Source organism: Suncus etruscus, chromosome 3, assembly GCF_024139225.1.
Source record: "Suncus etruscus isolate mSunEtr1 chromosome 3, mSunEtr1.pri.cur, whole genome shotgun sequence".
Lineage (NCBI taxonomy): Eukaryota > Metazoa > Chordata > Mammalia > Eulipotyphla > Soricidae > Suncus > Suncus etruscus.
The window spans coordinates 20452540-20468585 of NC_064850.1; the positions used below are offsets into that span (position 1 = coordinate 20452540).

The window sequence follows — 16046 nt, forward strand, 5'->3', positions numbered from 1 at the left end:
GCCAGGAGCTATTTCTTTTTTTTTTTTTTTTTTTTTTGGTTTTTGGGCCACACCCTGTGACGCTCAGGGGTTACTCCTGGCTATGCGCTCAGAAGTCGCTCCTGGCTTCTTGGGGGACCATATGGGACGCCGGGGGATCGAACCGCGGTCCGTCCTAGGCTAGCGCAGGCAAGGCAGGCACCTTACCTCCAGCGCCACCGCCCGGCCCCACCAGGAGCTATTTCTGAGCAGACAGCCAGGAGTAACCCCTGAGCACCGCTGGGTGTGGCCCAAAAACCAAAAAAAAAAAAAAAAAAAAAAAAAAAGAAATTTGGAAATCAGTATCCAGGAGTTCAGAGAGTAGAACCTGAGGGGGGTTGTGGTAGGGGCCTATTTGTTACCTTGGGCAATGGTTTTCCTTGTGACACCCACCCACCCACCATAAAACTCACCTACAGCCAGGCTTTTCCTGGAGCTCTAGTCTCATTAGAAATGTACATTTTGGCTCCACCCAGACCTGGCCCTGCCCTCTGGGAAAGGTGTTCTAGGCCTTCGGGGTGAGGGGAGGAGAGCTGGATCCCTCTGAGAGACTGGAAGTGACTTGTGTGATCCTGGAACTGTGCCTGTTTCTCTGCAATGACAGCAGTGTCTACAGTGGTGCATAAAACTGTGGCTCTACTCTGCTGTCAGATGTATGTCAAAGCTGGGAGCACCTGGATGAAGACCACAAGACCGATAGGCTCCTTCCCAGAGATCCATGGCTACAGCACAGTCCCCTGGGAAACTATACAGACCAAAGACTCAGGAGAGTTGGATTCAGAAATCTGAACAGTTTGAGTGATAGCACAGTGGGTAAGGCACTTGCTTTACACATGGCTGGCCTAGGTCCCATCCCCAGCATCTCCTGTCGTCCCCCTGACACCCCCACCAGAAGTAATTCCTGAACATCTCTGGATGTTGTACAAAACCAAACCAAAAATAAATCTGAGCAAAAGTTCTACAGCTTACTTTTTTTTGTATTTTGGATCACACCCAGCGGTGCTCAGGGGCTACTTTTGCTCTGCATTCAGAAATTACTCCTGGTAGGCTCTGGGGACCATATGGGATGCCGGATCAAACCCGAATCAGCCACGTGCAAGGCAAATGCCCTAACCCATGTGCTATTGCTCCAGCTCCAACATTTTTTGTTTTGTTTTTTTTTTTTTTTGGTTTTTGGGACACACCTCATGATGCTCAGGGATTACTCCTGGCTATGTGCTCAGAAATCACTCCTGCCAGGCCCGGGGGACCATATAGGGCACGGGAATTGAACCCAGGTTCGTCGTGGGTGAGCCATGTGCAAGCCAAACACCCTACAGCAGTGCTATGGCTCCGGCCTCAATTTTCATTTTTGTATATATTTTTTCACAACAGGAGTCTTTGCGATCAATCTGTAAATCTCATAGGGGTCTTTTATTATTATTATTATTATTATTATTATTATTATTATTATTATTAAAATAGTTTTTGTTGTCTTTGGACCACACCAGGCAGTATAGGGGTTGAACCTGAGTTTCTAACCCTTGGTGCTCTTTCCCCAGGTTTTATTTTTGGGGTGGGGTCTCCAAGCAGTGTTCAGGAGTTAGAGAACTCCTCCCTTGGCCAGCTGTGCTTGAGGGGACCCAAGGATATGATCAAGCCCTGCAGTTTTGAGGGTCACTCAGGCCACTCTGGTGATTCTTGGAGAGGTGTTCAGTGCTATACCTGGCGATGGTTGGGAGGGACCATGTACCAGGGATCTAGCCAGGTCAGCTGCATGCAAAGTCGAAACTTTCTTTTCATCCCTGATGTTCTCTCTAACTCCTCAAAGATAAAAAGTTAATTCTCGAGACAAGAAAACAATCATCATCTAGTAGGTTTTTCCTTCCTTCTGGGATGCGTAAAGCAACGGTTCTGCTGGTATTGTCATGCTTTTCCCACCTTGGTAGTGTGTAGGACTAACCTGCTGATTGGAGGGAGGTGCCACTCTAATCAAAGTGGCTGGAACAACTAGGCCAGGAGTCTGCTGGAGGAGCTGGGATAGTTTTGAAAGACCTGATCCTTCTTTTATTTATTTTGGCTTTTGGTTTTTGGTTTTGGCAGCACTCAGGGGTTAATCCTGGCTCTACTCTCAGAAATCACTCCTGGCAGGCTCAGGAGATGCCAGAATTCGAACCACCATCCTTCTGCATGGAAGGCAAATGCCTTACCTCCATCTATCTCTCCGGCCCTCTGGATAGGCTTCTTGCTTTGATTTTTTTTCACTTGAGTGTTTTCAGATGCCAGGCACTGACTCTGAACTTGTCATGAACATGAGAAGATTTACAATCTCTGTGCCCAGTAGAGCTCTGTGTCTGCCTACTGGAAAGCAGAGAGGACTCACAGAGTCTTGGGCCTGAAATTCTCCTCAGCTTTAGGGGTGGAGATGGGGGGAATGAAGGAATGAATGAATGAATCCTGGAGACCCTGAGGTCCTCAGGAAGCAGATGTTTTCTGAAGCCTTAGGGGTGTGGAAGAATTTGCTAGAGGGGTTTTGGGGAAGGAGGTGTGTCTGAGGGCTGGAGGCCTCGCCTGAAGCTTCCAATATGGTTTTCTAGCATTTACAAAGTATGGACTTGATAGGGGAGAGATTAAGAATGTATGGTCAGATCGTAAAGGGCCTAAAGGCTATTCCCTGGAGGGGAGATTTAATTTGTTTTTGGTTTGGGGGGCCACACCTACTGTGGGGAAGGTTTGTGGTGGTTGTGGGTTCTGATAAAGGAAAAATTAAGACAGTATGGTCAGATTATAATGGGTTTAAAGGCTATTCCCTGGAGGGTTAATTTAATTTGTTTCTGGTTTGGTAGAGGTTAATGGTGGTAGATGGGGTGAGAGATGTATGTGTGTCCCTTCCTGGTACTTCAGCCCCCAGATTTCTTTCTTTTTTTTTTTTAAATGTAAGAAAGATTAGTCTGGGGGCAGAGAGATAGCATGGAGGTAAGGCATTTGCCTTGCCTACTGGAGGTCGGTGGTTGAATCCCAGCACCCCATATGGTCCCCTGAGCCTGCCAGGAGCCATTCCTGAGCATAGAGCCAGGCGTAACTCCCGAGTACTGCCAGGTGTGACCAAAACAAAACAAAACAAAACAAAACAAAACAAAACAAAAAAGCAAGATTAGTCTTGGAGCTGAAGAAATAGCACAGCAGTAGGGTGTTTGCCTTGCACACTGCTGACCCAGGACAGGCTTGGGTTCAATTCTTGGCATCCCATATGGTCCCCTGAGGCTGTCAGGAGCTATTTCTGAGTGCAGAAGCAGGAATAACCTCTGAGCACTGCCGGGTGTGACCCCAAAACAAAACCAAAGAAAGAAAGATTAGTCTTGACAATTTCAGAAATTTAACATCTTTTTTGGGATGCTCAGAGGTTACTCTTGGTTCTTTACTCAGGAATTAACCCCCAGTTGGTGCTGGGGAGAACCACAGGGGATGCTGGGAGTTGAACCCTGGTCAGTCCTGTGCAAAGCAGACATCCTACTTGCTGTATTATTGCTCCGGCTCCAGAAATTTTTTTTTCTCCAAATACCATATGCACGCGACTAAGAAGTATTAAATGCCTGATTATGAAGAATAGTCGGGGCCGGAGAGATAGCATGGAGGTAAGGTGCTTGCCTTGCATACAGAAGGACGGTGGTTCGAATCCCAGTATCCCATATGGTTCCCCAAGCCTGCCAGGAGTGATCGCTGAGCATAGAGTCCGGAGTAACCCCTGAGTGCTGCCGGGTGTGACTCCCCCCCCCCCCCCAAAAAAAAAGAATAGTCCCACATCCACCTACTTCTACCCTCAGTTAGCCTTTGCAGAAAGTCTTCTTGCCTTTAGCACCTTTAGTGGCTAATATGGTTTTACAGCTGTTGTACAATTACACATTCATTTCTTCCTTTCCTGTGGGAAGGATGGAGGAAACTTGTGCATTCCAGATCCCACTGTCCAAGTAGGTTACATCATCACCCTGTCTGTTCCTATTCCCTGCAGCCACTTTTTCCTTGCTTTGCCCTTAACGTCTGCATTGGGGGTGTCTTGCTGCTTCTCCTTCCTGAGGAGAGAATCAACACCAAGGTCCTGCTAGAAAGGCAGTGGAGGGTGAAATTGTTGGCACCTTGGATGTGCAGGAATGTCTTCATCCAATCCTTCACTCCACACTAGATTTATGCCTTTACTGGTATAACTCATTAAATAATCTATCTCCCCCATCCACAACCCTCCCCCCAGTTTGGGACTGCTCTATCTTCTAGTTTCTAGGCCTGCTGTCAAGAAGTTGGATTCCTTCACTTGGAACACACCTGTAAAGGTGTCACTTTTATTCAGGCAGGGACCTTGGTTTAGATGCCACAGTGCATCAAGGAAAGAAGTCAGAGAGGGGCTGGAGAGTGGTCCCCCATTCCCCACTCCCCTGTACTGTCAGGAATGATCCCTGAGAGCAGAGTCAGGAGTAACCCCTGAGCACAGTCACATATAGCCCAAAAAGCAAAAAATGAAAAATTTAATAAAGAAAGTCAAATGGGAAAGATTAAAACAAACCTTCATGGGAATTCTCATACCTTGAAACTTATTTTACTCTTTTGTTCTGAATCCTTTGTGGCTCTTCCTTAAACATTTTTATTTTGGTTTTGTTTTGTTTGAAGGTCACACCCAGCTGTGCTCATGTGTTTCTCCTGGCTCTGCACTTAGGAATCACTCTTTGGGCTCTTTGGGACCTTATGGGATGCTAAGATTATACCTGAGTCACCAGCATGCAAGGCAAACACCCTCTCTGCCATGCTCTCTCTCCAGTTACTGATCCATCTGAAAATTTTATTTTATTTTTTTGGGGGGGGTTTGGGTCACACCTGGCAGTGCTCAGGGTTATTCCTGGCTCTGCACTCAGAAATTGCTTCTGGCTAGCTTGGGGACCATATGGGATGCTGGGAATTGAACCAGGGTCTGTCCTGGGTTGGCCACGTGCAAGGCAAATGCCCTATGGATATGCTCTCTTCAGCCCTCCCTGAAAAAATTTTAAATATCTTATTTTGTTGCCTACAGTGATTGAGATTCTGATCAAAGTAAAGGTTTTTTGGGGGGGTCACACCTGGCAGCGCTCTGGGGTTACTCCTGGCTCTACGCTCAAAAATTGCACCTGGCAGGCTTGGGGGACCATATGGGATGCTGGGATTTGAACCACCGACCTTCTACATGCAATCTCTCTGCCCCCTCCCCCCCTTTTTTTTTAAGAGAATTATAGATTCATGCAGTTGGGAAACTGGTGCTTTGTGCTTGGTTCTCCCCTGCTAACAACTTGGGTGAACGTCACAGCCAGGGTTGATACGATTGTGCCCTCCTTATTCAGAATTATGCATGCATGTGTGTGTGTATGTGTGTGTGTGTGTTACCTTTCTATGGCTGCATCTCTCAGACCTCCCCCCTTATCCCTGGTTTTCTCCAGTGTCATTTTTTTCATTGTCTTTTCTGGTCTCCACAGGACTTGTCTGAAAACTTAAATGGTTTAAGCTTAAAAATGTGGCTCTTTAGGCCAGAGAGATAGCACAGTGGTGGGGCGTTTGCCTTACATGCAACCAATCCAGGAAGGGTTGGGAGCAAGTCTAAGGCCAGACCTAGAGATGTCTTCACCTACTTTGCTGGCGCCACCCTGGCAGCTGCCCATCAGGTGTGCAAGCCAAACGGTCTGAGAAAACAGGGCTACCAGTGTGCAGACCCCTCAGCACTGGGGCTGCCGCCTCTCCACGGCCCCTGTGCTGAGAGTGTGAGAGCGTGGTGGGGGAGGGAGAGAGGTGCTTTGCCTACCTAGAATCTGCTCTGAGGATGCTGGCCCTAGCTAGCCCCTGGGGAGCCCCACCCCCAAATGTACCCCTGTGGCTCAAGTGTACTCCTGAGCTCTCCTAGGTTGCCTCGGGAGACCACAGGAATTCTGATGAACTAATCTCATCACTTTATCAATGAGGCACTTACAGAAATTACACAGCCCCAGCCACCGAGCCTGGGTTTTTGCTGGCAGCCAGCCGCTGGAGCCATAAAGAAAATTGCAAGGAACAAAAATAAATACATAAAATTAGAACTCTCTCTCTCTCTCTCTCTCTCTCTCTCTCTCTCTCTCTCTCTCTCTCTCTCTCTCTCTCTCTCTCTCTCTCTCTCTCTCTCTCCCCTCCTTGCACCCCCACTTTGAGAATGCATGAGAGGCCCCCAGAACTGCAGGACCTGGTCTTTGTATTGAACTGCTCACTGGTGGGTTCAGTATTATGGGGGGGGGGGGCTCTGTAAGGAGAAAAGTAAGAACATTGTTTGCATTTTGTTGTTGTTGTTGTTTGTTTTTTGGGGGGGCCATACCTGGTGTCGCTCAGGGGTTATTCTTGGCTCTGTGCTCAGAAATCACTCCTGGCAGGCTCAGGGAACCATATGCGATACCGAGGATCGAACCCAGGTCCATTCCAGGTTGGCTGCGTGCAGGCAAATGCCCTACTGCTGTGCTATTACTCTGGCCCTTCTTTTTTGGGATTATACGCGGTGGAGCTCAGGGCTTACTCCTGGGTCTTTGCTCAGGAATCACTCCTGGTGGTGGTGGTTGGCAGACGATATTGGGTACCAGGGATTGAACCCAGGTTGGCCACCAAATGAAATGCCCCACCCGCTCTGTACTATGGCTCTGTTTCCTGTTGCTTCTGTTCTTATGACTCGTGTCCAGTTCTCTTGTTCTGGCCAAGCCCCAGTGCCATCAGCATATACCACACACATGCTGCCTGATCAGGATGCTGGGTTCTTGTTATTGAGAGGAAACATGAGAAGGGAGCTGGAGCACTGTCCAGGACCCACAAGGCACCCTAACAGGGAGGGGCACAAGCCTATCATTGGCTGCACCCCCACTGTGCCTTCTCATCTGGAAAGTAGAGCAGAGATGCTCACTTCCCAGGTGGCAAGAACATCAATGCCCCTTTGCAGCTGGCTGGTATATTAGGTGCCACTGTGTGCAAGCTGGTTCCAAGGAAGTTCCAGGCAGAAGTACCAGCGACAGGAGGGTGGGGTGCAGATCTCCATGGGACTGGGGTAGAGGAGCACTGTGGCCTGCACCGAGCTGCTGAAGCCAAGTCTGACCTTCCTGAGTTTCAGGAACTGAGAACTGGGCTGAGTCTGGGGATACCAGCGGAGAGCCGGGTAGGGTGCTGTAGGGCTGAGTCCTACAGAGCCTGCCCTTCATGTTTATTTTTCAGTGCTATTTACATAATTTTCCTTATCCCGTGTATCTACTGTCTATTTAACTTAATTATTTATTGTTCCCATGCTTATGTGAATATCAAAAATTATTTTCCCAGAAGCCACCCACACCAGCCTGCCGAAAGGATTGGCATTGGAGAGAAGGGCAGGTGGACTCCATCTTGACCTGTTCTGTCCTTGTCACGTTTCATCCTTGACATAAGAGACGGGGACCCAGATTTTGCCAGTGGGGGGGGGAGGGGGAAAGGAAACAGAAATGTGTGGGCTCAGTTTCCCCATAGTACGAAAAAGAATAAATCTGTTTTCAGGGATCCCAGACTTCCATTAGTACTTTGCCAGTTTTTTCTAGATGCCACCTGGGGAGACTGAGGCATGGAGATGTCCCCTCTGCCCTCTTTTCCCTCCCTACTTCAGCTGATGGGTGATCATCAGGAATTTGCTGATTTTCCCTTCCACCCCAAATTCAGGGTTCATGGGTGGTTGAGGGGTTCAGTGTTACTTTGGGTCACTCTCATGCCACCATCTTTTTTTTTTTTTTTTTTTTTTTTGGTGGTTTTTGGGTCACACCCGGCAGTGCTCAGGGGTTATTTCTGGCTCCAGGCTCAGTAATTGCTCCTGGCAGGCACGGGGGACCATATGGGACGCCGGGATTCGAACCGATGACCTCCTTCATGAAAGGCAAACGCCTTACCTCCACGCTATCTCACCGGCCCCTCATGCCACCCTCTTTGAGGGTCTCTTTTCTAGTCTAAAGTGGGACTTGGAGGTGAATCCATGAAGGTTCTTGTGAGGGTTGGGATGGTGCAGGGGACCTGCACTCGGACCAATGTCTTGGGGGGCATTGTCCACTCTGCAGGTGTGTTCTGGCTGGGAAGTTGACCCCCTAGCATGTTCTCACTCTCCCTAAAGAGAGTCTGGGCTGATGAGGGAAGGGTTCAGGGTAGGAGTTTGGGGTCTTCGGGTCTAGAGGTTTGTATTGATGCTCAGGCCAACCTGCTTGACCTTGGGACAGAGGCCAGAGCACTGAGAATGGTGACCTTGTATCTGTTCAGCACTTTCTTCCTGAAGGCTTGGCCTCTGGGCAGGCACCTGTGTAGTTGTGATTGTATCTGGGTGCAGTGCTGAACCCTCAGAGGCCTCCCCCTCCCCTTCAGCTATGGGCCTCCAGGACTAATGATGCTTGGTTTGGGGCCACCATTGGCTCTGCTCTGAGCTCAACTTTGCCCCCAGGTTTGCTCCTGGAAGTACTGGGGGACCTTGTTTGAGCCTTGCTCAAGCTCAAGTTCTTATTTTGACCTTTCAGCAATTTTTATTGTTTTAAATTTTGTTACTTTGGGGTTAGAGGGTGTTGGGAGCCATACTTTGCAGTGCTCTGGGGTTAATCCTGGACTCTGGGTCACTCCTGGAAGTGCTTGGGTGACCATGAGGATGCCGGAGATTGAAGATTGAATTCAGATTGGCTGCATTCAAGACAAAGCACCCCTACCTATTGTAATATCTCTCCAGACCTCCCCCCCAAACTTAGCAAATTTGAATTTTGTTTTTGTTTTTAGTATTTGGGTCACACCCAGCAGATGAGGACACTGAGACTCAGGTCAGCTGAGCTGGGGAGGATGTGGGGCAGGCTGATGGGCAAGTGATAGGACTGTAGGTTGCTCAGTAGGGTTCCCCCCTTCCAGCTCAGGCCTCTGCAGAACTACGGGTGACGTTCTGCAACTGTGAGACTCAGTACCAGGCCTCAGGCACCCACCTGGAGGTCTGGGAGGCTCTTCCCCACCTGCCTTTGCTCACCCTGCTTGTGTGTCCCCACAGGGAACATAGAGTACAGCTGCCCAGCCACCAATGAGTGCGAGATCACCAAACGGAGACGCAAGTCATGCCAGGCCTGCCGCTTCATGAAGTGCCTCAAAGTGGGTATGCTGAAGGAAGGTAAGAAACCGCCTGCCCACACTGACATGCAAGCGTTGCTCCTGGCTTATGCTCATTTGGTGTCCTTTTATACCACTTGCTTCTGGCTCTTTCGGGTGCTCCTGGCTGGAGGGTAGGAGCTGGGTTTCTCCACTGTGTTCTTGGGGACCCCAAAGTGTCATTCATTGATTTATTTTTTAGAGGAGTATGGGGGATCTAAACCAAGGGACTGCAGAGAGGAGAGACTGCCATACTGCAGGAGCCATGTACCCTGTTACCCCTGCCCATCTGTTCTTTTTCCTCATGCCCCCTCAGCTGCATGCAGCACATAGGCCCCCTGTTTTAAGTGTTGTTCATATCTCCCTGGGTTATGGCCTGAGCATAGCAGTAGAGTTAGATCTGGGTCAGTACCACCTGGCCCCTGACCCAGCATCTCTATGGCTGGTCCTTGCCTAACCCTCTCTGTTACCCCCAGAAATGCTAGAGGTGTTGTTCCTACTTAAAATGTCCTCCCACCAGCACTGGGGATAGGGCCTCACTCTACCCTCTACACAAATGTAATACATGCTGAATTCCAAAGATTACTACTAGGAGAAAAAGGAGTGAAAAATATATATTCGTTTCTTTTTGATGGTTCCATATTGCATTTTTATTGTTGTTTGGAGGCCACATCTTTCATTGCTCAGGGCTTACGGCAAGCTCTGAACACAGGAATTACTCTTGCTTGCAAAGCAAGCAAACTAACAGCTGTCTCCAGTCCCTAGCATGTTGAGATACATATATATTGGGGAGAGGGAGCATTGGACCACACCTGGCTATATTCAAGGTTACTCTTGCACTCAGAAATTACTCCTGGTGGTGCTCAGGGGACCATTTATGTAGGATGACCGGGATCCAACTTAAGTCAGTCATGTGCAAGCATGGGGGATGTGATCCAGTGGAAATGCTTACAAATCACCTTTTGTGATCTGGACCCTGGGCTGGGAGTCTTCTAGAAGGGGAGGAGACTGGAGTGAGGCATGGATCAGGTGATGGGATGATCAGGTGGGGCAGGAAAGGGGCAGGGATGGGTGTGGAATTCAGCCCTTGGCTTCCAGGAACCCAGCCCTGCTTCAGGACCCCTAGGAGGCATTCTTCCCCACCATGCCCTCTAGATTCCCAGAGAGTTGAGTGGACCTAGCCTTATCTTAGGGTGGTAGGTAGTGGTGGCTTCCCCCTCACCCCCTCCCATTTCCCTTTCAAGGCCCTTCCCACACCTCATTCTGTTAGGGGCTCTCCAGCTACCCTACCCTCTCCTCTGTCTACACAGTTTTCTGACTATGATGTGACCCTTTCTCAGGGGCTGCTTCTCTCTCTTGGAACTTCTCAGACTGAATTAGTCCATTGCTCCCTTCCCCCAAAACAGATTTTTCAGCACTTTCCCCAATTGCACCAAGGGTGCAAACACCCCGTTATTCCAGCACCCTCTGATAGTAGTGTTGCTACTTTGGGAAGCATTCTTTAAACCTCTGAGATATAGCTGCACTCATGGGTTACTTCTGGGTCTGCACTTGGAAGTTGCTCCTGGCAGGTTCGGGGGACCATATGGGATGCCGGGTATCAAACCACCATCAGTCCTGGATCAGCAGCATGCAAGGCAAATGCCCTAACTCTGTGTTATCTGTCTAGCCCCAGCTGGGAACCTTTAATGTGGTGCAGCTAATGAAACTTTGTCTACCTCACAAATAGCTCAGCTATTTGTCCATTTTGAGTCTACACCTTTGGTCTTGCCTTGTATGTGGTATACCCCCTGCTAGTGGCTGACCTGCATTCCTTGTACACCTGGTTCTTTTAACTTTCCAGAACCTCCTGGGGTTTGCCAATGAGGAAACCAAGGCACAAAGAGTCAGTGACCTGTGTGTGACTTGGGGCTACCAGAAGGTTTCCCAGCCTGGAACTCTCCTTACTTCTCAGGCTTAGACGCCTGGACTAGACCCCCTCACAGGGGAGTTGGGGCTGGGTGGGTCACATTGGTGGTGCCAGGGTATGAGTCCACCTTTTCTCTACAGCGTCCCAGGAATTTGGATCCTGAGGACACTTGATGGCTGCCTGTGCCTTTCTGGGTTTTCAGGGTGATGGAATTGTCTGCGTGGGTCAAGGCGAGATGCCTGCCCCTGCCATGGCACAGATCCTGGATCTGGAAGCTTCTCTTTCTGCCCCTATTCACCAAGTGAGCAGAAGCAGGAGAAAGGAGAATATAAAGACTTCTCTCCACTTGGGTACAGGGTCTTTTCAGCTTTGTAAGAATTCCCTGCTGTGGGGCCGGGTAGGTGGCGCTGGAGGTAAGGTGTCTGCCTTGCAAGCGCTAGCCAAGGAAGGACCGCGGTTCGATCCCCCGGCGTCCCATATGGTCCCCCAAGCCAGGGGCGATTTCTGAGCACATAGCCAGGAGTAACCCCTGAGCGTCAAACGGGTGTGGCCCAAAAACCAAAAAAAAAAAAAAAAAAAAAAAGAATTCCCTGCTGCTTGAAAGAGAGCAGGTCACTTGCTTAGTGACTTCAGGAAGAAGGAAGGATACAGGGATTTCTTGGGGTCACAAAGGACTGAGACAAGCCCTAGAGTTGGCTCAGAGGCAAATGCACATGCAGGAGCCCTCAGTACCACAAGATTCACCCCCACCCCCAGGTCACACACCACTGGATGTGACTCCTATACTTGCCAATAGAGACCATGTCCCAGTAGAACAGCAGGGGTGCTGGAGAGATGTGTCCCTAAGAGAACCCCTTATTGTAGCACCATGGCTATGATGACTTGTACTGACTGTGAATAGCCCCATGGTAGGTCCTGGACACTGGCTGGGGTATCCACTTGGGTACTTGTCTTGCTGTCTCAAGTTCAATCCGTGACACCACATAATGGTCTTCTGAACCTGCCAGGAATAAGCACTGAGCACTGCTGGGTGTGGCCCAACCCCCCACAAGGCCTCTTGAGATGCTTTCCACCCCCATATTCTTCCTATAGACCAGCCTAGTAAATACCTTGGTCTTGTTATCTGCCTGAGTGTGACTCATAGACTAAAAGGCACTGGAGCCTGAAAGCTGCATTTACCAGGCCCTCTGACCATTCTATGTTTTTAGTGCAGCTCTAGGGGTTCAGCAATTCTCCCAACAGTTTATCTCTGCAAACTTTACCTGCTCACCTCACATCACCTTTCAGCCCACCTGATCCCACCTCGTCTCAGCCCCTTAGCCTGCATTCTCTAAATACGATTTGATCTCAGGGCAGCTAGGCTGACATTCGTCTGTAGAGCCCTCACTTTCTTTGTGTTTGTTGGGCAGGCTGCAGGCTCCTCTGGGGATTCTGGGTAATTGGGTTAGTGGCCAACTCATGTCAAGGAATTAAAAGGAGGCTCCACTCAGGTTTCCACTGTTTGGGATTTAATGGGTTTGTGTTGGGAGAGTGTGCTGCCAGAAATGCTCCTTTCCTGGCTCTGGATGAAGGGAGGATGAGAGATGACCTGCATTGTAAAATCATTTTTAAGGAAAATAAGTCTTTAAAAACTGTTTAATTCTGGGGGCCGGAGCAATAGTGCAGCGGTAGGGCATAAATATCTGCCTTGCATGTGGCCGACCTGGGATGAACCCAGCTTTGATTCTTGGCATTGCATATGGTCCCCCAAGCCTGCCAGGAGTGATTTCTGAGTGTAGAACCAGAAGTAACCTGAGTGCCACCGGATGTAGCCCCAAAAAAACCAAAAACAAAATTTTAATTCTTTTTTTTTTATTTTTAATTCTTTACAAAATTTATTTTCTCCTCCTCAAATGCAGCTGTCATCAGTGGAACAGATACATGCACACACTCACACACATGTCCATCCATGCACATTTGCCTCCACAAGTACACAGGCCTACTGGCTCATAGGAGCTTCCCTGTGGCCAGAAGTATTAGGACTACTTGGGCATATGAGCTGATGACCAGTGTGTGGTGGAAGGTCATAGAGGGGCTTGTTGGGCTGCCTCTTGTTTACTGGGGGAACATCAGAACATTGGGCTAGTCGCAGTTTTTTAGATGCTGGATGTCCTGCTTCCTCTCCCCATCAAACTGTCTAACGTGGCAAAAGGCCTTTTCAGCCTTAGGACTAGCACTGGTGTTTACCTGGAGGGTGTCCTGGGCTCCCCCTTAGTTGCGGGCCCAAGTATGCTCCAGATCCTCTTCCTTTGATTTCTGTAGCCGTGACTCCAGTCCCCAGAAGCACTATCCCTCTGGGACCTCTTCAATCTACTTTTTTCTAACAAAATTGATTCTGCATTTTCATTTCATCCTGTGACTTGTCGTTGTGCTTAAGAATAAAATTTAAGGGCCCGGAGAGATAGCACAGCGGTGTTTGCCTTGCAAGCAGTTGGTTCAAATCCCAGTGTCCCATATGGTCCCCCTGTGCCTGCCAGGAGCTATTTCTGAGCAGACAGCCAGGAGTAACCCCTGAGCAACGCTGGGTGTGGCCCAAAAACCAAAAAAAAAATTAAATAAATAAAAGAAATCGCTCCTGGCAGGCCTGGGGGACCATATGGGGTGCCAGGATTTGAACCACCATCCTTCTGCATGCAAGACAAACGCCTTACCTCCATGCTATCTCTTCGGCCACACTCGGCAGTGCTTATGCCTGGCTTCTCAGGGGTACCCATACAGAGTACAAAGGATCGAACTGGATCATCCTTGTGCAGGGCACAAGCACCTTACTGACTGTACTATCTCTCTGGCCTCAGGACTTTAATTTGTTTTTTGACTCTGAGAGCTGCTAACACATTAGTACTTTTTGGAAGTCTTATGCATAATTCTCTTCCATGAAGCATGCCCAAGTATCTGTCCATATAACTTTGGGGGGATGTGGAAGGGGCACACACAGCATTGTTAGGAACTGAACAGAAGAACAGTATTAGAAATGGAATAGAACAGCCCTGGAGCCACCTCCACGCAGGTGAAGATGAGTTGTTATAGAATCTAATGTTGAGGTGGAGAGAGAAGTTCCCCATTACAGGCTGGTGGGATGGCAGTTGACCTCCATTGGGTTGGGGCTGTAGTTGATGAGACTTGGGGGACTGGGCCTGGGTGACAAGACATGAGTACCATGACAGGAATCCTGTAGCATCTCACAAATAGGGAGTGGGTAAACAGCAGGACAGTCCTGCTGTGCCTTGCCTGAGTGGGTGTCTCCAAGGGTACATAGCCTTCCCTGCTTGTCCACATAGGTGGCTGCCTAGGCCGGAAGACCTGTCATTAGTGGAGGGAAGTGAGGGGAAGGTGTCTGGGCTGAAGAAACTTCTCTTTTGGGGGTCCAGGCTGCCTATTTCTGGGCTAGCTCAAGTTTGTAGAAATGTCCTTGGGGGCACTGTACCCTCCTGAGTTGTGTCCCTAGCCGAGAAGAGATGCGCCTCACAGGATACCAAACTATCCCAGCTCCTTCAGGGGTATCCTGACAACGAGGAAAGTGCACCCTCCACCCCCATATGCATGTTTCAGAACAGGCCTTTTTGCTTTTGCTTAGATAGGTGACTCTGGGTGGCGTTTGTGCCTTCCCCAAATCCCATGACATAGTAAGGCAGGCCAAGACATGCTTTTAACCATTATAAAACAGCAACTAGTGGGCCCGAGTGATAGCACAGTGGTAGGGCATTTGTCTTGAACGCTGCCAGCCGGAACAAACCCCCGGCATCCCATATGATCTCAGGCTGCTGGAGCCTGCCAGGAGTGATTTCTGAGTACAGAGCCAGGAGTAATCTCGTGAGGGCTACCAGGTGTGGCCCCAAAACAAAAACAAAACAGCAACTAGTAAGAGGCATTCCAGAATAATCAGAGGAAGCAAAGGGCACTTCCTATCCCCACAGAGACCTCCAGCAGATAGAGGGAAAGAGGGGAAGAAGTTCAGTGTCCACCAGGGCATGCGACGGCTGCCATACCTTCCAATATGTCCCCACTCCCTGCAAGCCCAGGGTACCTTAAAGTCTGTGGGGGCACCGTTTCTCTTCTGGACTCGGGTCACTTGGAGCCTGGTCCAAATTGCACACAAAGGGACTAGAGTGATATTATAACAAAAGGGTGCTTGCATATGGCCGACCCGGGTTCCATCCTTCTATGATTCCCTGAACACAGAGCCAGAAGTAAGCCCTGAGAAAAGTCAAGTGTGGTACAAAAAAACAATGACAAAAAGACACAAATTGCATGCAAAGAAGCATCTGCCCAGTAATCTGAGACCAGCTCTGATCTTTCTATTTTTTTGGTATTTGAGCCACACCCAGCGGCGCTTAGCGGTAACTCCTGGCTCTGTCCAGAAATCACTCCTGAGCTCAGGGACCATATGGGATGCTGAGAATCAAATTCAGGTCCATTACAGGTCAGCCGTGTACAAGGCAAATGTCATACTGTTGTGCTATCTTTCTGGCTCCAAGCTCTGATCAAATTAAGAATTAGGTAGAAGCAGTTTAGTGCAGTGCTGCTCAGACTTAGTGGCAGATCAGAATCATTAGAGCATGTTTGAAAAATGTTCCATTGGGGCCGGGCGGTGGCGCTGGAGGTAAGGTGCCTGCCTTTCCTGCGCTAGCCTAGGACGGACCGCGGTTCGATCCCCCGGCGTCCCATATGGTCCCCCAAGAAGCCAGGAGCAACTTCTGAGCGCATAGCCAGGAGTAACCCCTGAGCGTCACAGGGTGTGGCCCAAAAACCAAAAAAAAAAAAAAAAAAAAAAAAAAAAAAAAAAAAAAAAGAAAAATGTTCCATTACTTGACATCCTTGAGCTATAGACACAAGCCTTGAGGGGTTTGTAGAAAGGCTTTGCCAAGGTTAGGGTCTTCTGAACTGGTGTGGTCTGGGGTGAAGAGAGGGAGTGGAGAGGTGGCTTGGCATAGGTAAAGCTTTATTTGGGCAGCCCTTA

The 16046-nt window shown here is 49.2% G+C and overlaps 3 protein-coding genes across 3 annotated transcripts in view; 2 read left to right on the forward strand and 1 right to left on the reverse strand.

Moving 5' to 3' along the window:
- LOC126004088 (peroxiredoxin-1) overlaps positions 1-16046 on the reverse strand; it is a 1184503-nt gene that overhangs the window by 784028 nt on the left and 384429 nt on the right. The gene's annotated exons all lie outside the window — the stretch shown is intronic.
- The window catches only part of VASH1 (vasohibin 1), a 967981-nt gene that overhangs the window by 683308 nt on the left and 268627 nt on the right, over positions 1-16046 (forward strand). The window lies entirely within an intron of this gene.
- ESRRB (estrogen related receptor beta) overlaps positions 1-16046 on the forward strand; it is a 106895-nt gene that overhangs the window by 70822 nt on the left and 20027 nt on the right. The window contains exon 3 of the mRNA XM_049770434.1: positions 9047-9163. Coding sequence (XP_049626391.1) covers positions 9047-9163 — 117 coding nt within the window. The remainder of the gene's footprint in view (positions 1-9046; positions 9164-16046) is intronic.